The sequence below is a fragment of the Barbus barbus genome (assembly GCF_936440315.1).
Source record: "Barbus barbus genome assembly, chromosome: 21".
Taxonomy (NCBI): domain Eukaryota; kingdom Metazoa; phylum Chordata; class Actinopteri; order Cypriniformes; family Cyprinidae; genus Barbus; species Barbus barbus.
In genome coordinates, this window is record NC_136749.1 from 31039292 (window position 1) to 31064463 (window position 25172).

Sequence of the window (25172 nt, forward strand, 5' to 3'; positions counted from 1 at the left end):
AGATGTTGGTGTGAAGATGTAAGGTCTGTTATGGTGTTATTTTAGTATTTTTTAAATGTACTATTTAAAAAATATACTTTGTTTATTTTATTTATTTGTCATATTTATTTGTTTGTTTGTTTTGTTTGTTTATTGAATACTATTAATTTATTTAATTACGTATTAATTATTTAATGAATTCTTTTAGTAAATCCATTTATTTAATTACTATTTAGGTTAAATTGTCATTTCTGTTTTAGTTCAGTTTTTTTTTTTTACTTTATTTCCAGTCTAAAGGAAAATTTGAAATGTTGCTTAACTAACTGCATTTGTAGTTTTTCATCAATTAAATTTTATTTCAGCTTTATTTACAAAAATGTTGTTGTTTGGGATAAATCCCTTGAGATGCATCATCTCATTTTCAACGGGGTCCTGTAACACAAGAATCCAAAAACAAACAAAAATCCCACCAATCAAAAAACAACAAAACAACACACCCTACTACAATATTAACACATGAAGTATTAATAATTACATTTATATTATTTAAATCTATATTTATATTTACGTAGCACATATAAATATAAACACAGATCGTCTGAAACAATTACAAGACGTTTCAGAACAAGAAAATAAACCTTTTTTGAACATATAAAATGAAGTTAAAGATTGTACATTTAAAGGAAAATTATTCCAATCTGCTGGAGCCTTATACCTAAATGTCTTTTTCTAAAACATTTTCTTAACTAAAGGAGTAAGAAAAAAATATTTATCAGAGTTCCTTAAGGGATATGAAGAAGATCAAATACTGATGCAAATAATTAGGATAATTAAAATTTATACATTTGAAAATAAATAGCAACCAGTGAATATGCCTTCTGCTATTGAGTGGAAACCATTTAATAAATCCTTATCATTACTCATTATTTTTATATTATTCTATTTTAATTTAAACATACGCTTTGTACCAGAGACCATGGTATGAGATTTACCTTTGTTAAGTAGTAAATTGTTAGAATGGAGCCACTCTTGTAAAACATTAAAGTCTAATTGAAGCATATTTTGAATTTGAGTTAAATGAGGATTTGAAAAGTAAATGACAGTGTCGTTTGCATACAGATGAACAGAACAATGCGAAAGAACTAAGGGAAGATCATTAATAAAAATTGAAAAAAGGCCCAATATTGAGCCCTGTGGTACCCCTCTTACTTGAGTAAATAAATCAGATTGCATTATTTAAATTAACAAAAATGTTTTAGTTAATTGTAATAACCCTGGTCTGTAGACGTTTAAACCCGGCATCAGAGCATCAACAGACCTGACTTTTACTGCTTGTTTTGAAACACTTCCTTGTCTTCAAGTTTGATGTGGAGTGTTTGGATCACTGTGATGTTTTAGAATTGTTTACAGTGAAGCGTCTGTAAACAGTTATGTTCTCTCTCGCTCGATCTTCAGGAAACAACGTGAGGCGATGAATGCTCAGAAGAACGCAGAGAGAGCTGCGATGAGAGCGCATTTCAGGAGGAAATACCAGCTGACCAAGGTCAACACACACTGCACACACTGGCGTATGAACACCAATATAAAGCCACATTCACAGCAAGAATCATAGCTATAACACTACTGGTACTAGCAGACGATAAGGTTCTGTTTATTATGAGCGCATTGCTGTTTTGTCGTCTATCACTTTAAATACCCGAGCTCTTTAAAGTCAGATTCTGATTGGCTGTCAGTGTGTTTATCATTCATGAGCTGGAATAAAATCACTCTGAAAGTGAGTCCAGTGATATCATTGCTCTGTTGTAATGTGAACTCAATATTTTCATAGAGTCTGTGGGATTGTGGATAATTCATGTTATAGTTATCGTTATTGGTGTGAATGGACCTTATACTGATGAACTTTATTTATTATTGTATTGTAGCAATAGCCAACAATACATTGTATGGGTCAAAATTATACATTTTTCTTTTATGCCAAAAATCATTAGGATATTAAGTAAAGATCATGTAACATGAAGATATTTTGTACATTTCCTACTGTAAATATATCAAAACTTCATTTTTGATTAGTAATATGCGTTGCTAAGAACTTAATTTGAACAACTTTAAAGGAGATTTTCTCAATATTTAGATTTTTTTGCACCCCAGATTCCAGATTTTCTAATAGTTGCATCTCAGACAAATATTGTCTGATTTCTGTAAGGGAACTGACATTATGTGAACTGATTATAAACATTAGGGACTTTCCTGCATGACTGTGAATGGTGTTTGTGTTTGAGGGAAACATGCAGAAAACAGTCCAATCACTTCATAACATCAAAAAACATTCAGGAACAATTTCTGCATGTGAATAAATTTGATCTCTTCAAGTAAACAATTAAACAGCTTTAATGTTTTCCTTGAATGCAATGCTAGAATAAAAGCATCAGCCAAATTTAAATGAATCCATGTAAAGTTTTGCAGAATGCAAGCAAAGAATAAAACCCTGTATGTTGTTAAAAATCATAATCATTGTAATGAGTCGTGACTGTAGTAATGTGCATTTGTCCGTGTCCTCCAGCTCATTAGTCTGCTCTCGTTAATCTGTTCAGAATGCCAAGGACGCGGAGCAGCTACGAGCCGCGGGGGGGAAAGTGTGTCTCCCGCGAGATTTGGTGAAGATGGTCAGTCGCGAAGCCCCTGCTAAAGACGACAGCTTCAGTCTGCGGACCGCCTTCCAGAGCCTCAGCCTCAGCACCAGCATCTTCACAGGAAAACCGAGCCGAACGCCCTCGTCAGCCAATGAGACGCAGCCCTGCAGGGTCATGTGACGCTCCAGACACTCGGGTTTGAGACGCAGTCGAGAGCTGCATGCATCACTCATCACAGTCGCACAATAACAGTGGGAGCCTTGGCCTATTTTTGTTTATTACCTCATATATATTTCACACAAACTTCAGGAAGCTCTTATATTTTTTATTTTATTTGTATTTTTTCCATTTATTTTATCTGGTTTTGTGGGTTCATGCATGACTGTTGTAATTAATGAGTGTCTCTTGTTTATCTAGTTCTCTAAATGAGATTATATAGGCTTGAATGAAGCTAATTATAACGACAGCAATCTAACTAAAACATCTAAATCTAAAAAAACATTTATTTATTAACCAGTTTTTAATCTTTAAAGGCATTTTATATATTTTTTTCCCTGAAGTACACTACCTGTGAAAAGTTTTTGAATCGTACGATTTTGAATGTTTTTAAAAGAAGTCTCTTCTGCTCACCAAGCCTGCATTTATTTGATCCAAAATACAGTCAAAACAGTAATACCGTGAAATATTTTTACTATTTAAATCAGCTGTTTTCTATGTGAATATGTGTTAAACTGTAATGTATTTCTGTGATCTGCAGCTGTATTTTCAGCATCATTACTGCAGTCTTCAGTGTCACATGATCTTCAGAAATCATAATAATATACTGATTTACTGCTCAACAAACATTATTATTATTATTATCATCAATATTTAAAACAGTTGAGTACATTGTTTTCAGGATTCTTTGATGAATAGAAAGATCCAAAGATCATTTATCTGAAATAAAAAGCTTTTGTAACATTATCCACAAAGCTCGGAGCCAGTATTTATAGAAATTAATCCTTTTATTTAGCAAGGATGCTTTAAATTGATCAGAAGTGATGATAAAGACATTAATAATGTTACAAAAGTTTTCTATTTCAGATAAACGCTGTTCTTCTGAACTTTGTATTCATCAAAGAAACCTGAAAAAATTCTACTCTGCTGTTTTCAACATAATAATAATAATAATAAATGTATTTTTGAGCAGCAAATCAGAATTTTGGAATGATTTCCGAAGGATCATGTGACTGGCGTAATGATGCTAAAAATTCAGCTTTAATCACAGAAATAAATTAAATTTTTAAAAATATATTCAAAAGAAAACAGTTATTTTAAATAGTAAAAATATTTCAATGTATTACTGTGAATTTTTTGGGATCCCAAAAAAAATCTGAATTAAAAAAAAAAGAACATTAAAAATCTTACTGTTCAAAAACTTTTGACTGGTAGTGTATAGCTATACAAACACACACAGAGTTAGTATACTGTATCGTGTGTGTGTGTGTGTGTGTGTGTGTGTGTGTGTGTGTTGCTCAAACAGCTTAGAGTCTCGTCTCATCTTGTAAATGTCAAATGTCCTGGAAGCATCACTTTTTAAATCAGTTTTTTCTTTTTCTTTGTATAATCCTTTATGCAATACACAAGGCTTCCAAGCAGCTTTAAATGCATATGATACTGTATTGCACTGTAGTCTATGTAGCATTGTTTAGAGCTGAAAGATTGGATAGTTAACATTTGTTGACTTTATAAACATTCAACAACATTTGCTAATAGTGTATATCATTATGTGTGAGTAGATGTATATGCTTGATATGCATACAGTATAATTGTTAGATTTTGAACATTTTGTCCATGTCTAAGCAGTTTAAGTGGGAAGTTGTTCAAAAGTCATGCCATAATGCTTTTATATTTAGTTTTCTATTGTGTGACACAACTGAGACAAAGAATAAAAACTCCATGTGATGCATCAAGTCAAGTCACCTTTATTTATACAGCGCTTTTAACAACATAGATTGTGTCAAAGCAGCTTTACAGTATGAAATAGGAAAATAGTGTCAATAATGCAAAAGGATAATAGTAAACACTCAATATTCAGTTAAAGGCAGTTCATCATTGCTTCAGTGAAGTCATCGTCCAGCTCAGTTCAGTTCTGATAGTATCTGTGTGATCAAGTCCACGATATCACTGGAGATTAATTCATCACATTCATATTATTGTGTACGAGCATCTTATTGTGAGTGAGTGTGTTAGTGTGTGTGAGTGTGTGTGTGAGTGTGTGTGTGTGTGTGTGAGTGTGTGTGTGTGTGTGTGAGTGAGTGAGTGTGTGTGAGTGTGAGTGTGTGAGTGTCAGTGTGAGTGTGTGTGTGTGTGTACCTGTTTTTCTATGCAGGTGGGGACTTAAACCTGAATACACACAGACTCATGGGGACTCGTGTCAAGGTGGGGACCTAATCTGAGGTCCTCACGGGTAAACAAGCTGATAAATCACACAGAATTAAGTTTTTTGAAAATCCAAAAATGCAGAAAGTCTCCTGTGAGGGCTAAGTTTAGGTGTAGGGTTGGTGTAGGGCAATAGAATATACGGTCTGTACAGCAGAAAAACCATTACGCCTATGAGAGTCCCCACAAGGATAGCAAACCAGACGTGTGTGTGTTTTATCCAGCTGATGTGTTGCTCTTCTCTTGAACTTTGCCCTGATGTCACAGTAACTCATGGGTCCAGTGAGAGAGCAGGAGGACAGACAGGAAGAGGGAGAGAGCGTGTGTTAAAGTGGTTCAGAGCGATCAGATCAAGTCAGAGGGAAGCAGCATGTTCTCCTCACGCTTGCGTCCGCCGCCGTCCTCCGTCCGCTCTCTGTGTGTGTGTGAGGATGTGGTGACGGAGCGAGCGCTGCAGAGGAGAGGTGGAGGAAGAGTGCAAGGCTTCCAGGAGATTCCTCACACCGGCAGCAGCGGCTGGATCAACCTGCTGCGCTTCTGGAAGGACGGGAGGTTCAGTCTGCTTCACAAACACATGGAGAACACCTTCAGACGCCTCGGACCCATCTACAGGTACAGCTCTGAGAACTCAACTAAAGCTGATCACCTTCTCCATCATCATCATCATCATCATCTGTACAGAGAGTCGCATTACTAATAACACTCATTTCCTGAGCTTTGATCTGCATGTAGAATTATCTGCCAACAGAAACTTGTTTTGCCTTCGAAGTAATTTTATTTTTCTGAGATCATTGGCAGATGTTTGTTCTTGTCATAAACTCATTTCTTATTAAACGAGACGACTTACGTCATTTTGCATCTCCATGTTTAGATATCTGTTCTGGAAACAATGAACATTTGATCATAAATCATTCATCAGAAATGCAGAACGATCACTGAAGATATGTTCTTTATTTTGCAGTTAATTCTGCTCTTATTTAACACCATCACTCATTTACTTTTCAAACATCACAGATTTTAACTTTTTTAGTGGATTTATTGAATGTCATTAAACTGAAGTGTAGAAGTTAGTTAATGATTAAAAAAAAAAAAAAAAGATTAAAAAGGTACAAAAACACATTGCATTAATTGTATTTTAATGCATTATTTTCCTAAAATGCAACATGGCTGTATATTTAAGCTGTCCTTATTTAATTTGGAAACATTTCACACACAATTTCAGTATTAAAAATGCAATCGTTTATATTCACCTTCCAGAGTTAATTTCCAAAATATTCACTAAAAAATAAATGTAAAAATTAAAAAGAAAGGATGTGGATATAAATAAATAAAGATGTATTATTTAACACAATTACTCGTTCACTTGGAAAACATCCTGCTTTTATTGAACCTTTTTTTTTTTTACTTTTTAGATGGATTTTTCTGAACTTTAAATATATAATACTTTTGCAAAAGTCCAGAACACTAGTATTTTCACCAACAAAAACTGGTTTGAAGTCAGTTATTTGTATCTTCTGCTGTAGTGTGTCAGTAGGAAATATCAGTTTACATTTCCAAACATTCATTTAGCCATTAATTGTAATAATCAACAGTACTGTATTTCAACTTTTATATAAGTAAATTAATGATAAATGAAAGTCTTTGAAACAGAAAAGCATGTTAAACAGCACTCATTGAAACGAGTGCATTGCATTAACAGTGCTTGGATTTTTGAGGACTGAAATACAATGTGTTTTTATTTTTATTAATGTTTCAACTGGAAACATTTCACACAATTTTATAATTGAAAACCATTTAAATTCTCATCCCAGAGTTCATTTACAAAATACTGAATCAAAATGAAGAAGAATACACAATAAATCATATATAAATTCATTTTTGATGCCGGATTTATATCACAAAACAAAACAAGAGCATCATAGTAATCGTGATTTTATTGTTTTCATAATTGTTGGAAGTCAAAATCATAATTGAAAATGCATTCAGATGAATCAGCCAGCCGGACTCATGCATGCAGCTGAGCTCATGTTGTGTTTCAGAGAGAATCTGGGCTCTCAGAGCAGCGTGAACATCATGCTGCCGATGGACATCGGGGAGTTGTTCCGATCCGAGGGCCTCCATCCGCGCCGCATGACGCTGCAGCCCTGGGCCACACACCGAGAGACACGCAGACACAGCAAGGGCGTCTTCCTCAAGTCAGTGTGTGTGTGTGTGTGTTACTGTAATACTGTGACCCCAAAAACATCACTTCATTAGATCTCAAATGCTGCTGGGTCTCTGTCATCACTCTTCTTCATTATTTCTGTCTTTAGCATTCAAACCCAGCACTGTGATGTTTTGCTGTAAAGTGTGTTTGTGCATCTCTCTGTGTTGGAGACTAACTAGTTACAGTTGGGCAAAAAAGTATTTAGTCAGCCACCAATTGTGCAAGTTCTCCCACTTAAAACGATGAGAGAGGCCTGCAATTTTCATCATAGGTACACTTCAACTATGAGAGACAGAATGGGGGGAAAGAATCCAGGAAATCACATTGTAGGATTTTTAATGAATTAATTGGTAAATTCCTCTGTAAAATAAGTATTTGGTCACCTACAAACAAGCAAGATTTGTGGCTCTCACAGACCTGTAACTTCTTCTTTAAGAGGCTCCTCTGTCCTCCACTCGTTACCTGTATTAATGGCAGCTGTTTGAACTCGTTATCAGTATAAAAGACACCTGTCCACAACCTCAAACAGTCACACTCCAAACTCCACTACGGCCAAGACCACAGAGCTGTCGAAGGACACCAGAAACAAAATTGTAGACCTGCACCAGGCTGGGAAGACTGAATCTGCAATAGGCAAGCAGCTTGGTGTGAAGAAATCAACTGTGGGAGCAATTATTAGAAAATGGAAGACATACAAGACCACTGATAATCTCCCTCGATCTGGGGCTCCACGCAAGATCTCACCCCGTGGGGTCAAAATGATCACAAGAACGGTGAGCAAAAATCCCAGAACCACACGGGGGACCTAGTGAATGACCTGCAGAGAGCTGGGACCAAAGTAACAAAGGCTACCATCAGTAATACACTACGCCACCAGGGACTCAAATCCTGCAGTGCCAGACGTGTCCCCCTGCTTAAGCCAGTACATGTCCGGGCCCGTCTGAAGTTTGCTAGAGAGCATTTGGATGATCCAGAAGATGATTGGGAGAATGTTATATGGTCAGAGTTTGGTAAAAACTCAACTCGTCGTGTTTGGAGGAGAAAGAATGCGGAGTTGCATCCAAAGAACACCATACCTACTGTGAAGCATGGGGTTGGAAACATCATGCTTTGGGGCTGTTTTTCTGCAAAGGGACCAGGACGACTGATCCGTGTAAAGGAAAGAATGAATGGGGCCGTGTATCGTGAGATTTTGAGTGAAAACCTCCTTCTATCAGCAAGGGCATTGAAGATGAAACGTGGCTGGGTCTTTCAGCATGACAATGATCCCAAACACACCGCCCGGGCAACGAAGGAGTGGCTTCGTAAGAAGCCTTTCAGGGTCCTGGAGTGGCCTAGCCAGTCTCCAGATCTCAACCCCATAGAACATCTTTGGAGGGAGTTGAAAGTCCGTGTTGCCCAGCGACAGCCCCAAAACATCACTGCTCTAGAGGAGATCTGCATGGAGGAATGGGCCAAAATACCAGCAACAGTGTGTGAAAACCTTGAGAAGACTTACAGAAAACGTTTGACCTCTGTCATTGCCAACAAATGGTATATAACAAAGTATTGAGATTAACTTTTGTTATTGACCAAATACTTATTTTCCACCATAATTTGCAAATAAATTCTTTAAAAATCAGACAATGTGATTTCCTGGATTCTTTCCCCCCATTCTGTCTCTCATAGTTGAAGTGGACCTATGATGAAAATTACAGGCCTCTCTCATCTTTTTAAGTGGGAGAACTTGCACAATTGGTGGCTAATTGGACAATAAACTGGACTACATCCGACTACTTCGCTCGACTCAGAGGACTGTAAGAGACTGTTTTTGTGTTTACGGAAACATGGCTTGACAACAGCGTACCGGACTGCGCCATACAGGAGGACAGGATGATAGCCCATCGTTTCAGCGACAGCAGAGACACTCGAAGCCTGTGGCAGGGGATACAGACCATTACGGACTACAAGCCCCCACCACAGACCTGTGACTGCACCATCCCCCTGCTGAAAGAGCTGAATGCCTTCTTTGCTCGCTTTGAGGCACAAAACAACACCACTGCACAGAAGACTCCACCTCCTCCCGGCAACCAGGTGATGACGCTGTCCCCGGACAGTGTGAGGAGATCCCTCAGCAGGATCAATGCACACAAAGCTCCGGGTCCTGACAACATTCCTGGGCGTGTACTGAGAGACTGTGCAGTGGAACTCACTGATGTCTTCACAGACATTTTCAACATCTCACTAAATCAGGCCGTTGTCCCCACATGCTTCAAAGCTACCACCATCATTCCAGTCCCGAAGAAGTCATCTCCATCCTGCTTCAATGACTACCGTCCAATAGCACTCACTCCTATTCTCATGAAGTGCTTTGAACAGCTAGTCATGCACCACATCAAGTCTGTCCAACAGCTCGACCGAAGATGCCATCGCCACTGCCCTCCACCCAGCCCTCACACATCTGGACAAAAAAGACTCATATGTCAGGATGCTGTTCATAGACTTCAGTTCAGCATTCAACACAATCATCCCTCAACAGCTCACTCACAAACTGGCCCAGCTGGGGCTCAACACCTCTCTGTGCAACTGGCTGTTGGACTTCCTGACCGGGAGACCTCAGGCAGTACGGGTCGGCATTAACACATCCAGCACCATCACACTGAACACTGGGGCCCCCCAAGGATGTGTGCTGAGCCCCCTCCTCTTCACTCTGCTGACCCACGACTGCACACCGTTACACAACTCCAGCCTCTTCATTAAGTTTGCGGATGACACGACTGTGGTGGGTCTCATTAACAACAGAGATGAGACAAACTACAGGAGCGAGGTGAGCCGCCTGGCCGGGTGGTGCAGTGACAACAATCTCTCTCTGAATGTGGAGAAGACGAAGGAGATTGTTGTTGACTTCAGGAGAGTACACACTCAGCATGCCCCTCTGACCATCAACGGTGCGACTGTGGAGAGAGTGAGCAGCACCAAGTTCCTGGGTGTGCACATCACAGAGGACCTCTCCTGGACTAACAACTCTGTAGCACTGGCCAAGAAAGCACAGCAGCGTCTCTACTTCCTCCACAAACTGAGAAGAGCCAGAGCCCCGGCCCCCATCATGTGCACCTTCTACAGAGGCACCATCGAGAGCATCCTGACTAGCTGCATCACTGTGTGGTATGGCGCTTGCAACGCATCCTGCCGCAAGTCACTTCAACGCATAGTGAGAGCAGCTGAGAAGATCGTTGGTGTCTGTCTCCCCTCCCTACAGAACATCTACAGCACCCGTCTCACCCGCAAAGCCCTCCGCATTGCAGGCGATCCCACCCACCCGACACACAGCTTCTTCAGTCTGCTGCCATCAGGGAGGAGACTGCGGAGTCTCCAGGCGAGGACCAGCAGACTGAAGGACAGCTTCATACATCAGGCTGTCAGGAAGCTGAACTCCCTCCCGTCCTTGCCCCCCCTCCCCTCTTTTACCCCATGCAACACTGAACACTGATACTGCGACCCCCCCCCCAGCTCCCCACATCCCCAAGACCCTTCCACTCCCCCCCACCCCCACTTAAAAACTGTGACCAGCACCTGTCACTTGTGCAGCATTGGACTGATCACTACCTCATCCAGCATTGACTGCAAACTACCTCTTCAGATAGTCTGATAAAAAGACTGTTCTCTTGTCACTTTAACAGACTGATAAGCTCTTCTTGCACTACACATATATCTGCACAGTTTTGTTTTATTTAACTGGTTTGCACTCTATCTGCCATGTGCCTTATGCCACTTTATCTATCTCTTTCTTTATTTTTCTACAAATGTCCTCATTTGTATATCTGTATAGTTGTATGTACATATGTTTAAACTGTATTTATCCGTATTTGAACGTCTACTGTCAGTGTTTAATGTTAACTGTTTGCACCAAGGGTCTGAGAGTAACACAAGTTCAATTCTCTGTATGTATGTGCTGTACATGTGGAAGAATTGACAATAAAGCAGACTTGACTTGACTTGACTAAATACTTTTTTGCCCAACTGTACATGTAACTAAATCACGTAATTACAAAATAAGTTTACACTTTATTTTACGGTGTCCTTGTTACAGTGTACAGTGTACATTTAAGTACTGAGTAATATTAATTAACTACATGTACTTACTATATGGTTAGGGTTTGGTTTAGGGTTAGTTGCATGTAATTATGCATAATTTATGGTTATTATACTGGCAATTATATGTAACGTGTAACAAGAACACCTTAAAATAAAGTGTTACCCAAAATAAATTAAATTGTAATCAGTTACAGTTACTGAAGAAAAAATATGTAATTACAGTTACTTATGGAAAGGGGGTTACATCTGAATTTTTGACACACCCACATACAGATTTAATTGATTTCTTTCAGAAATTGCAGAGACTGCTCTAATATATGAGAGACTAATGTTTCAGGAGTTTAGGACACAGAATTGCTTATTTGTTATCTGTTTGGGTTTATGTAAATGCTTTATTTTTTAATATTAACTGCTTTTGTTCTGTTAGATATCAGTGTTTTCTATCGTAGCTATGCAAAGATTTGATTTCAAAGACAGTGTCATAGCTACTAAATTATTTCTTGTTATGGTTTTAAATCTGTATTTAACATCAGAATGATCTCAAAGTAAGTCTGATTTTGTGCTGGCTGTGCTTTAAAATTAAATTATTATAATCTTAATTCAAGGGATAAAGGATTTTGAAAATAAGTAAGGTTAACGCTGCCTGGTTTACGTTTAAACATGATTAACAGTTGAAAATTTAGAAAAGTAATCAAATGTAATCAGTTACATTAATAAAGTAATTGAAATTATTACATTTGAGATAGGGTAACTTGTAATCTGTAACCTGTTACATTTCCAAAGTAACCTTCCCAGCACTGCTCTCTCTGTACAGTAAGTGTCAGTGATGTTCAGACGTGTAAGTGTTTGTGTGGCTGCAGGAACGGGACGGAGTGGCGCGCCGACAGGCTGCTGTTAAACAGGGAGGTGATGGTCACGTCAGCCGTACGCCGCTTCCTTCCACTGCTGGATGACGTCGCGCAGGATTTCTGCCGTTTGCTGCGACACCGGGTGGAGACCGAGGGCGTGGGAGAGACGGGTCAGCGCAGTATGACCCTTGATCCCAGTCCTGACCTCTTCCGCTTTGCCCTGGAAGGTCAGTGTTCGTCTGAGAGTTGAGAATAGGTGCATTTGACTTGAAGCAGTGCTGCGTAGAATGATCAGTGTATGACATCAAAGTACCGCGAGAGCCATTTGAATGCATAGGATCTGACTGCTTTCTTATTGCTCTCATGGTACTTTGATGTCATACGGTGATCATTCTGCGCAGCACTGCTTCAAGTTGAACGCGCCTCATAATAAAGCCCCACCCTCTGTCCAAACCCCACCCCCTACCAAAAGCCACACCCTCTCTTTAAAATCCCACCCATTCTCAAAAGCCACACCTTCTCTCAAAAATCCCACCTACTCTTGAAAGCCCCACCCTCTGTCCAAACCCCGCCCCCTCTCTAAAGCCACACCGTCCCTTCAAAAGCCCCAAGGTGTGTTCGGCTTGAAGGGGCACTGCGTAGAATGATCAGTGTATGACATGATTCGAAAGCATAACGATCCATCTGCTTTCTTATCGCTCTCGCGGTACTTTGATGTCATACACTGATCATTCTGCGCAGCGCCACTTCAAGTCGAACACACCTCCAACCTCTGTCCAAACCCCACCCCCTCTCAAAAGCCACACCCTCTCTTTAAAATGCCTTCCAAAGGCATGACAGCCAAACGATTGGCAAGTTTCTGACTGGACGCAACTTGAAATAAACTTAAACTGAAAAATAAAAAAATTATTTCAACTACTTGTCAATGCCACATGTCTTATTGTAATTTAGAATAACTTTAAAATAAAATAAAAAATCAAATTTAAAATATTAACAAAAACTATAATAGTATCTCAAAAATACTAAAATAACACTACCTGAAACTCTGAACATGAAGATTACTACAGATTATAAGTCTGTATTTGGTGTTTTTGCTGTTTATCAAGCGTTTTGAGTTTAATGTGTATGTTTACCTTATTATTTATGTTCTACGTAAGTCATTATTTTAGTCACATGGAAGTAGTGACAGATCTTTTCTTTCTTATTGTGACATACATCCGAGAGAAATGGACTTTCAGAACAGAAAAAATGTAGGGCTGGACTTGGTTCTGTGTGACGGTTGCTGATTGGATGTTGAGATGTGGGCGTGGCTCTTAAAAATAGAGGTGGATATGAATGAGAGTTTGCAGTAGATTGTAAATAATGGGCGGAGTTTAAGTGCAATTCATGAACTGAGAAATCCTGCAAACGTCAGTAGAGAGAAAATCCAGTTATGACATTCTGATTATACATTACCAGGTCAAAAAAAAGCCGGATGATTGGCTCACACAATAAGATAAATAACGTGTGTTCTCATTTGCCGTGTGTCTGTCTCCAGCGAGCTGCCACGTTCTGTATGGCGAGCGCATTGGTCTGTTCTCATCGTCTCCATCTGAAGAGTCGGAGCGCTTCATCTGGGCCGTCGAGCGCATGTTAGCCACGACACCACCGCTGCTGTACCTGCCTCCACGCCTGCTGCTGCACCTCCACGCCCCCCTCTGGACACAACATGCCACTGCATGGGACCACATCTTCAGCCACGGTGTGACACACACACTCTCACACACACACACACACACACACACACACTCACACTCACATACACACACACACACACACACACTCTCACACACACACACACACACACACACTTACTCACTCACACACACATACACACTCACTCACTCACTCACACACACACTCACACACACACACACACACACACACACACACACTCACTCATACCAGGTGTGTGTGTGTGTGTGTGTGTGTGTGTGTGTTTGCAGCGGAGGCGCGTATCCAGCGTGGGTATCAGCGTCTGCAGACGGCGGTGGCCGGAGCCTCTGATGGCCGGTTCCCAGGTGTGCTGGGTCAGCTGATGGAGGCGGGACAGTTATCATTAGAGCTCATCAAAGCCAACATCACCGAGCTGATGGCCGGAGGAGTCGATACGGTAGACACACACACACACACACACACACACACACAACTAACATAAGTTATGACTATAACTATGGATCTGTGAGACCGAAGGATGACTGTCACTAACGGTCTAAATAGGTCTAAATAGAATGGTAACCTTCGTTCCGCCTTCTCTCGAGACCTTATGTAAACAAAGTTATGCCTATGACCCCAGAGGCGGAACTCCTGCATGTATAAAAGCGGGTTTTACTTCCGGCTCGTTCTCTTACCTTGAACATCCCATAGTTCTGAGCGACAAGGATCAGTGACGGTCATTCTTCGGTCTCAGATCCATAGTTATAGTCATAACTTACGATCTGTTTCAACCTCACTCTGACCGTCACTAACGGTCTAAATAGTATGACTCGTGTCAACAGGGTCGCGAGTTACTACAGAATCCATACCATTCACTCCTCGCTGGGCAACAGACATTAAAAGAGCAGTGCTCACTGGTGTTGCACTAGTCACATCAACTCTGTAAAATTTAGTGTACGTACATGGCGTAGACCATGATGCTGCAGCACAAATATACTCTACTTGAACTCCCTTTAGTGCAGCCCATGAAGTAGCTACACCTCTGGTTGAGTGGGCCCAAACTCCTACAGGAACTGGCAACCCTCTCACTGTATAAGCATGGGCGATAACGTCAACCAACCAGTGTGACAAAGGTTGCTTCGAAAGTGGCAACCCTAGCCTGGTCTTTCCATGACAAACAAAAAGCTGAGAATGAGATTTTCTCAAAGACTGAGTAACATTCACATAAGTACGTGATGCCCTTACTGGACATAGGGTAAGCAAGCCTTCCTGTTCTGTCTGTGAAGGAGGTTGAAACTGAGTGATCTCCAGTATTTGATTCTTACACTGGGGATTAATTACTTTTGGTGAAAAGGCAGGGTTTGGCCAAAGTGACACGCTTGTGCCCTCTGGTTTCCAACGTAGACAGTCGTCACTAGCAGATAGAGCACATAATTCTCCTACCCTTTTTGCAGAGCAAATGGCCAAAAAGAAAGCTGTCTTGAGAGACAAATACGGGGGCTTAGTGAGAGAGTCCAATACTCTATATATCCAATAATATATCGCAGCAGCCATATCACCCTGCAGCCCAAGACTGGTTGCCCACTGAATCTAAGCAGGGTTGAGCCTGGTCAGTACCTGGATGGGAGACCTCCTGGGAAAACTAGGTTGCTGTTGGAAGAGGTGTTAGTGAGGCCAGCAGGGGGTGCTCACCCTGCAGTCTGTGTGGGTCCTAACGCCCCAGTGTAGTGACAGGGACACTATCCTGTAAAAAAGCACCGTCCTTTGGATGAGACGTTAAACCGAGGTCCTGACTCTCTGTGGTCATTAAAAATTCCAGGATGTCCTTCGAAAAAGAGTAGGGGTATAACCCCGGCATCCTGGCTAAATTTCCCCATTGGCCTCTGACCATCATGGCCTCCTAATGATCCCCATACACTGATTGGCTTCATCACTCTGCCTCCTCTCCACCAATAAGCTGGTGTGTGGTGGGTGTTCTGGCGCAATATGGCTGCCGTCGCATCATCCAGGTGGATGCTGCACATTGGTGGTGGTTGAGGAGGTTCCCCCCCTTCTATGTAAAGCGCTTTGAGTGCCCAGAAAAGCGCTATATAAATGTAACAAATTATTATTTATTATTATTATTAATACAAGAGGTAAGTCCCAACTTGTTGCCCACAGAGTGCGATTTGGACAGAGACGGCGAACCCCTTTCAAAAACTGGAATACTGGCATACCAAGGGATGTCGGTCTACTGGCTGGCCATCAACCCTTCCATGAAATGCAGAGATAGATGAAGCATAGACCTTGATCGTGCTAGCCGCTTTGCCTTGATCTAGTTGAAATTGCAAAAAACGAAGAACAAGAGGCAAGGAACAGGTTATTGGATCAACATTTGTGCCAAAACACCATTTTGAAAAGATTCTCCATTTAATGGCATAGTTAGCACGAGTAGATGGGGCTCTAGCATTGTTTAGAGTCTTCTGCACAGCATCATCTAGCTGCTGAGGGACGGGCTCTGCAGGGGCCATACCCACAAGTGCAGAGCCATTGGGTTCTGATGCCAAATTTGGCCACCCACTTGTGACAGGAGATCTGCACGGGTGACCCCGAATCAGCTGAATCATCTCTGAAAACCATGGTATTCCTGGCCAACGTGGAGCAACTAGCAAATTCATGTAGCAACCTTCCCTGATCCTCCGAAGAACTTGAGGTATTATGGGAAAGGGGGGAAAAGCGTTCAATAAGTCTGTCGGCCATTCTTGCGACAGAGCATCCAGGCCCAAACTGCCATCCTGTACTTTGAGAGAGTACCATCTCGGGCAATGGGCTGTTTCCGCGGATGCAAAAAGATCTACCTGGGCTGTCCCATATCGGGCCCAAATTTGGGCTATTACCTCTGTGTGTAGCCGCCACTCACCTGGGAGAGGCTCCATCCTGGACAGAAGGTCGGCTGCTCTGTTCGCTGTACCTGGAATATGGATTGCTCTTAGCGAGGACAGCCATGGAGATGCCCACGTTGATAGATCTGTTGCCACCTGAAGGCATTTTAGCGATCTCGTCCCTCCTTGATTTATGTGGTAAACTACAGAGGTACTGTCCGTTCTTATCAGTACATGTTTGTAGCTTATAATTGGTAATAGGGCTTCCATAGCAAGATTACGCCTAGCCCAAGCATATTGTTGCATCCCCTGGGATTCTCTATACTTCTGCCTGGAGGCTGTGGGAGGTTTATGACAGGCTCGCTGAACAGTTTCCCTCATTGTGATAGAGCGCTCTGCCCTATCTAGCACTTCTTGAGAGTCTGAATGAAAGACCTCACCAGGCATCACTGGCAAATTCATTAGCTCACCTCTTATGGTGTCAGGCAAAGTGGTTTGTGACAGCCATATTTGTCTACATCATAATATAGTCGAAGACATTACCTCCCCCACATCACGTGTCAGTTGAGAGTGGGCAGCCAAAGCTGAATCAACAAGGTTCCTAGAATCTTGGTCATCCGCGCTTATTGTTTTTCGCAAAGCTGCTAACAGGATAGCCAAAGCATTGCCTGTGCGGGCTGCACGTGCAGCAGCATTAAATTACCATGAAACCAGATGGTCAGTTTTGGCACACTCCTTCCTGGGACAGCGAGGGTTATTAGAAGCACGGATGGGGCCTAAGGCAGTCCATGCAGCTATCACTCGTTCTACTGGCGGCATGTCCCCCAATCCCGTTTCTGTAGGGTAACGGATATTGGCCAACCATCTACAGCCTGCATTAAATTGAGGCTTTTGAGACGGTTTCTTCCAAGCTGTTCTCAACATAGACGTGTAGTCGTCTGCCACTGGAATACAAGGTACAGAACTATTCTGAGATATTCCTTCCCATACACCTCCAACAGGAGCAGGATCAGGCAATGGAGACCACAGGCCAATGATCTTGGCTGCACTAAATACCTTAGTAATAAAGGTATTTGAAGAAAACTACTCTTTCATTGTTGATTCATCATCAAGTTCTGCAGAGTCTGAATTAATTCCCTCACATTGGCTCCCTTCTCCTGACTGTTGTGTATCATCAAAGAGAGAGTGGGGAGCCAGAAGTGATAATACATCAGCATCCTTTGCGCCTTCCCCAGGACGAGACGGTTGACCATCCGTTGGAACGTCTTCCTTACCGGGAGGTAGAGATGAGGAGGAGGACCGATTAGCTTCAAACTGATCCATTCTCCGTGATAAACTCTGAATAGCTGCTATGATCTGCAGATGAGTATCAGTGTTACCACCTTCTGTTGTTGGAGCTGGCGTTGGACGTTTAGTTGCCTCAGCCACAAACTCACGGCTTGATTTGTGTGTGGAGTCATGATGGTCACATGAGTGCTTGCGTGGGCGCTTATGACCATACCTGTCCGATGAACGTTCCCTCGCCCTACCACGCTCAGATGCAAGACTGCATGCCCTATTAGCGTGACAAATTCGTTCATCTCTAGGTAGATCACAAGCTGCAGTACAGGGATTATCCACATCCTCCTTCAAATGAGCAACCCCCAAGCATGAAGTACATTCCCTATGCCCATCACGAGGGTCCATTGCTGAGTGACAAAACCTGCAGCACTGAGAAGCCATAATACTCCTGGCGCAGTAAGCCACACACAACACACTGACTGCGAACAGCAGTGAAATATATCAAGCTGACACGAATACAAAGACCCGCACCAGTACGCGAACGTACTTAGCAGGCCTTTATCAATCCCAACGACTGCGAACAGTGATACAGGATATGAGAAAATACACAATACTAACCAAAATTTTGTAATGAAGTATATTCAATACCCACTGATGAATACTCTGAAAAACAAAGCAGAATAATCCCAATTGAACTGCTAGTATATATAACTAGCCTAATAAAGCAACAGAAACTAATAAAAATTACGAAAACATGCAACAGAATTACTCAAACTTTAACTAAAATGAAAATGAAATTGAAAAATATAAAAATTAAAATGTATTCAAAATATGAATAAAAATGTTAATAAATGAAAGCTTTTTTTCACCATGCAGGTACCTTTTTGAAAAGGTAATTGTTTTTTTTTTATCTCACAATCCAGACTTTTTTCCTTGCAATTTTGAGTTTATATTTTACAATTCAGACTTTATTTCTCGCAATTGTGTGAAAAGTCAGAATTGCGAGATATAAATCAGAATTGCAGGAAAAAATCTGAATGGCATGTATCAATGTACTAAAAAACTAAAAAACAAAATGCTATTTTTATGATCCCTATGATTTTTTTAAATGATTAACATTTTTCAGATTGTGCAAAGGATGGTGTTTAAACTTATAAGCACAATTGTATTACTCTTTTGTTAAAAAATAGCTAAAGCTAGCTCTATTAAACTGATGTTTTCTTATTGTGAGTGATTCCTCAGTGACGTTATTGCTCAGGAAAGAGATGTTTGTCTGTGAGCTGATGTGTTTGATGTAAGTGTGTGTCTGTGTGTGTCAGACCGCCGTGCCGCTGCAGTTCGCTCTCTTTGAGTTAGCGAGGAACCCTGGGGTGCAGGAGCGGGTGCGAGCGCAGGTGCTGGCCTCATGGGAACAGGCTTCAGGAAACCCCCAGAAGGCCCTGCAGGGGGCGCCGCTCCTGAAGGGAACCGTCAAGGAGACGCTCAGGTGGGCTATAATAACAGGTGGCCTGAGAGAACTCAACGCGCTGCAACTTCAGAAAACACATGCAAATAGAAAAAGCACTAGCAAATTAAAGCGATAGTTCACCCAAAAATGAAAATTCTGTAATTCTGTCATACGTTGTTTATGCATGTGACGCGGTGTGTGTGTCTGTGTGTGTGTGTGTGTGTGTGTGTGTCTCTCTGTGTGTGTATGTGTGTGTCTGTGTGTGTGTGTGTGTGTCTGTGTGTGTTTTAGGCTGTATCCAGTGGGAATCACCGTCCAGCGCTATCCGGTCAGAGACATCGTCCTGCAGAACTATCACGTTCCGGCTGGGGTGAGACGGCCTTTTCTCTGATTCAGATCATTCATTCCAATGTAAAGTTTTGCCATGATTTTATTTTTGGAATCCAAGAATCACGGGTTAGAATAAATACGGGAAAGCAGGAAAAATGCAAGCTTATGAGACTCCAGCACCCATTTTTAGACGCTGTTTCAATCATCTTGACTTTTTGAGTTTTACCCCTAAAACTGAATGTTTTGGCAAAAAATGATTCATAATTTTTCTCATTTTATATAATTCCTGAACATATATAGACTGCTGTTCAAAAGTTTGGGATCAGTTAGATTTTTTATGTTTTTAAAGACATCTCTTCTGCTTTATTTGATAAAAAATACAGAAAAAAAAACAGTAATATTGTGTAATATTTTTGCAACTTTTCTATTTTAATATACTGTAAAACATAATTTATTTTTGTGATGCGCAGCTGAAGTTTCATCATCCATTACTCCAGTCTTCAGTGTCATATGATCCTTCAGAAATCATTCGGATTTATTAACAATATGCTGATTTATTATCGATGTTGGAAACATTTTTGCTACATAATATTTTTTGGAACCTGTGATACTTTTTCCTTTGATTCTTTGATGAATAAAAGGTTTAAAAGAACAGAATTTATTCAAAATAGGAATATTTTCTAACAATATAAGTCTTTACCATCACCTTTTATTAATTCAAGACATCCTTGCTGAAATTTGTTTTTATTTCTTTCAAACATTTGAATGGTAGTGTGTTTTATTACAAAAGCTTTCTTTTTTTAAATAAATGCTGTTCTTTTTTATTTTTTATTCATCAAAGAATCCTGAAAAAAAGTATCACGGGTTCCAAAAAGCAGCACTATTATTTAGCTTTAACATTATTATTAAGCAGCAAAAACTGTTTCCATTACTGATAATAAATCAGTATATTATAATGATTTCTGAAGATCATGTGACACTGAAGACTGGAGTAATGATGCTGAAAATACAGCAGCAGATCACAGAAATAAATTCTGACTTAAAGTATATTAAAATAGTAAACCATTATTTTAAATTGCAATAATATTTCATAATATTACTGCTTTTTTCTGTATTTTTAATCAAATAAATGCAACTTTGATGAGCATAAGAGACTTCTTTTAAAAAACATCTTTCTGATCCCAAACTCTTGAATGGTAGTGTATGTTCAAAACAATATTTGTCTTTATATTTCATGCATCTTTTCTGCAAAGATATTTAACAAGTCATTGGTTTGGTGTTGAACTTGTAAGCAGACGGCTCATATGTTGAAGTGAAGTAGTGTCTGAGTGTGTTGTGCTGGTGTCAGACGCTGGTGCAGGTGTGTCTGTATCCTCTGGGCCGCAGTGCCGAGGTGTTCGAGCGTCCGGAGCGCTTCGAGCCGAGCCGCTGGGGCTCTGAGAGCGCTGCAGGAGCAGGCTTTCGCTCGCTGGCCTTCGGCTTCGGATCCAGACAGTGTGTCGGCCGCAGGATCGCAGAGAACGAGATGCAGCTGCTCTTACTGCACGTGAGTACAAACCCTCAGAGACACATGACTGGGTCTGATTCTGCTCCAGAAACCAGCACAGAAGAGACCGGCTGATGAGTGAAATAACCACAAGCTGTTTAGAGTAGATCCGACGTCACTGTCATTGTGTAGAGTACAGAGACATCTATTCAGACGTGCTAATATATCATTTCTATTAAAGAGCATATTTAAGAAGCACTAGAAAAGATTTCTCTAATTTACGTAACCTAGAGAGATGCTGAGACTTCATCGGAGTTTAATTCAGGGTTATTATCAGGGTTATTATCAGGATTATTATTATTATTTTTTTGCACCCTTAGATTCCAGATTTTCAAATAGTTGTATCTCAGACAAATATTGTCCTATCCTAACAAACCATACATCAGTGGAATTTAAAAAAATTGACTGGTTTTGTGCTCCAGAGTCATATATAACAACCTAAAACAACCTGAGCTAGTTGCCAAGACAATATTTCTCATTTTTGTTCAGGTTAAAAAATAAATTAAACTAAGTTAATAATAATAATAAAAAGAACAAAAACACAACAAAACTGCTAAAACTTTAACTAAAATTCAAGTGAAAACAGAAAATATAAAAATTAAGCGTAATTAACAATATTCATAAACAATCATAATATAACCAAAAACAGTATCTCAATGATAGAAAAGCAATACTGGTTGGATTATATGATGTAAAAATACACTGTATTATACGCTGTAAATAATACACATTATGTGAGTATGTTTTACGAGAAAATACTATTTCAGTCTTTCTCTCTATATGGAGTTTCTTTGAAATAATTTGTGAAATTTATTATCAATTTCTGAGTGAAAATTGTTTCAAAGTGTTTTTTTATTGTACTATGTAATGGACCAGTGTATCAATATTTTAAAAACAGCTTTCCAGGTGAACTTCTGAAGCTGCTGCACTTCGATGAAGATGATGATTAGATGGCAAATATAAAACACTGTGTGTGTGTGTGTGTGTGTGTGTGTGTGTGTGTGTGTGTGTGTGTGTTTCTGCAGATTCTGAGGAACTTCAGACTGACGGTGTCATCCACAGAAGATCTGAACACTAAATACACTCTCATTCTGCAGCCCCAGTCTCCTCCCAGAATCACCTTCACCACAAGCTCACTATAAACCACACTCTTATTAGGATTTATGGAATATTAGTGTTTACTATCAATGATTTATCTGCGCTTATCAATGATTTTATGGCAAGGCACTACTCATACTACTCCTCCTATTAATTGATCACATTAAGAATTGTAAAAAAAAATAAAAAAAATATTAAAAGTATTACAAGTTTTCTGAAATGTTATGTTTAAATATGCAAATGAGGAATTGTCTAAATAAATGTGCACCAATTTGCATACATTTCCAGGTCAATTTTCCAGAATTTCATAAATCATTATATGAAACCAGGTTCATAATTCGTGTTTGATTTTGTTGATTTTGGGATTTTGGATTTCAGACAGAACACAAACACTGTTTTTAGGAGTAAGATTTGGTATAAATAAGTGTGAATTAAATATGAACAAATCTTCAGAATATAGAAAGGTATGGAAGCAGAATAATGACAATAGTTTTTGAAACATAAAGCATGCTGAATTCCACAAGTCGAAAGAAAAAGATGCATTGAATTAACAGTGCTTGTTTTAATGCCTTGTATTTCCAGGGCTTGCATTTTTAGGTCCTGAAATTTAACATAGATGTTTATTTAAGCTGTGAATATTTCGATTCAAAATATTTTACACACATTTTCGTAATTAAAAATTCAATAATTCATATTCACCTTCCAGAATTCACTTCCCAAATATTCAGTCTGTTTAAAAATACGACGCAAATTTCGGTCATTTTATTTCACTTTCCGAATTCGCTGTCACAAATTCAGTGGTTAAAATTCGGCAGAAACTTCAGCGTTGCACATCTGGGACCCGCAGGAATAGCAGTAGAGCCCCGATGCATGATCTCCAGCTGATGTCAGCCGCTCAGCAGCAGGTGCCGCAAGCTGTTGATGAAGGCCATATGTGGATCAAGTCATTCATTCACAAAAACTGATTTGCAGAAATGGAGCAAGGTGTACGAAATTGGCAAAAAATTATATCTTGATATTTTCTGGGATTTTATTGATGATATTGAATGATAATTAGCTGATATTTTGCTGAGTGTGTTATTGTGCTGGTATTTTAAAGATTACCATGGACAGCTGACTCCTGAATGTTTTTGATATTCTTCATATTCTGTGTGGTCAGTTCACAGCAGCGATAGAAATGAGTCTTTTCCAACAAGTTTTATGGACATTTTTACCTTTAAGCCATTTTTTCTAAAAGTGTGCATCATCTTTTGAGTCAAATTTTTGCATTTGGGCTGTTACCAAGGAGATGAAATAAGTATCAACAAAATGTATCTTTGCAGTGCATCTGAAGTGGCATTTAGATGTGTTTAATATTGTTTAAAGCAGCTCAGAGGGACATAGAATGCTAACCTGCAGTTACACATGCATACATGATGTTTTCATATTTGAAACATAAAAGTTCAAAACTGATGTTTGAAATTATAAAAAAAAACAATTAAGATACTTTAATGTCAAATTAAAACAGCCAATAGGTGACAGTAAGTCAGTGTTATTAAGTGAGTCATTGCGATTGAACCGAATCATTTAAATGGTTGATTCATTCAGGAACGAATCACCGTCATGTTGCTCAGAGATGTAGTTCATTAATTTTGTTGTACAAATAGAGCAAAAGCAGGAAATATGGTGTCTAAAACACAAGTCTCTTAATATTAACTTCTTGTTTATTGAACTGTTGCATAAAATCAATATCACATTTGTAACCATGTTGATTTTTGGCACTCTTCGTGTGATATTAACTATATGAAATTATATAAATATAGGCTATACATTTTCTGCCCCATTACATTTTCATTAATTATGTTAATCGTTCAGTGAAACTGGTACGGTCTAGTTTAACCTGTTAACTGATTCACTCTCTGCCAGCAGGTGTGGCGTTTGGCTGAAATATAGCGGTAAATGACACAAAACAGCACCAGACTCTGAACTTCCAGCTCATGTTTATTTCATGAAATCATAGCCTTTGGAAGTTTAATCATCACATTCAGCCATATCGCAATTCTTGTCTTTCCGTCTCCAAATTTAAGACCTCTTGAAATCATAATTAAGACTTTCTTGTACAATTTAAGACTTTTTAAGACCCTTTTTAAGATTCAACTAATGTCCAACTAATACATACAGTGATATAAGACCTCAGATCACTTTACTGATGAGTATGCAAACTATATCGTTTGAACGAACGTGCAAGGTTTCACGCTGTTTCCCTCAGAAATCGGTTAAAGAAAACACATTATGCGGCTGTGACAGCCATTATTAGGCTTGTTTGAGATGCGCCTCGCCTCGTCTGAAGTGTAGGCGAGAGTAGGCGGCTACAGTGAGGGAGTCAGGATGGACAGTTCTGACCTCTTGAAGTAGATACCTACAGATGAGATCAAAGGTGGATATCGCGATATTCTCACTCGTGCGGTGCTGCTGATAAACATGTGGGATTGTGCCGTCGAGCAGTTGTTCTTCATCCAGCACAGCCGCCTCGCCCTCGCGAGAAAAACAAATAAATAATCAATAACATATTTTTAAATAAATAAATAAAAAGTTTCCCTGATGTCATGCTGACCTGTGCCAAAAAACTCTTGCGACGGCTAAAATGTTTTTTTTTTTTTTTTAATCTGATTTCATGTGATTGTGTATTTATTTTAAATTATGCTTGAATATTCCCAAACTATGACAGTGCGATCCCTGTGTGAGATATGTGATTGTTGTCCTATAATATATTTCTA

General features: G+C 39.8%; 2 protein-coding genes across 4 annotated transcripts in view; both read left to right on the plus strand.

The window, feature by feature from the left end:
- The window catches only part of LOC306886997 (complexin-3-like), a 6161-nt gene extending 1601 nt beyond the window's left edge, over positions 1 to 4560 (plus strand). Inside the window, exons 3-5 of one of the 2 annotated variants that reach the window (XR_013785656.1) lie at positions 1435 to 1522; positions 2571 to 3278; positions 3931 to 4559. Coding sequence is in view for 1 of the 2 variants with exons in the window: in XM_079444444.1 (XP_079300570.1) it covers positions 1435 to 1522; positions 2571 to 2789 (307 nt within the window). In the remaining variant the exon portion in view is untranslated. Of the gene's footprint in view, positions 1 to 1434; positions 1523 to 2570 lie in introns of both variants that reach the window. The other variant, XM_079444444.1, reaches the window with a different exon arrangement.
- Positions 4561 to 5374: 814 nt separating this feature from the next.
- LOC306886996 (cytochrome P450 11B, mitochondrial-like) lies at positions 5375 to 22743 on the plus strand. 2 transcript variants are annotated; one of them, XM_079444442.1, is made up of 9 exons: positions 5375 to 5642; positions 7070 to 7225; positions 12171 to 12385; positions 13696 to 13899; positions 14144 to 14310; positions 19315 to 19481; positions 19734 to 19812; positions 21121 to 21318; positions 22344 to 22743. In XM_079444442.1, exons 1-9 carry the CDS (start codon positions 5401 to 5403, stop codon positions 22458 to 22460), a joined length of 1545 nt encoding a protein of 514 aa, XP_079300568.1. In that variant the 5' UTR covers positions 5375 to 5400; the 3' UTR covers positions 22461 to 22743. The 2 variants fall into 2 exon arrangements, with proteins under 2 accessions (XP_079300568.1, XP_079300569.1); XM_079444443.1 differs by lacking the exon at positions 7070 to 7225 and having other exon boundaries at positions 22344 to 22581.
- The last annotated feature ends 2429 nt before the right edge of the window (positions 22744 to 25172 follow it).

Bases quoted from the DNA above. Each gene is read 5' to 3' on its own strand.
- LOC306886996 (XM_079444442.1), top strand. From the start codon at position 5,401: ATGTTCTCCTCACGCTTGCGTCCGCCGCCGTCCTCCGTCCGCTCTCTG. The intron at 7,226-12,170 runs GTCAGTGTGTGT...GTGTGGCTGCAG, and splicing joins AGCAAGGGCGTCTTCCTCAA to GAACGGGACGGAGTGGCGCG. The intron at 19,813-21,120 runs GTGAGACGGCCT...TGCTGGTGTCAG, and splicing joins ACTATCACGTTCCGGCTGGG to ACGCTGGTGCAGGTGTGTCT.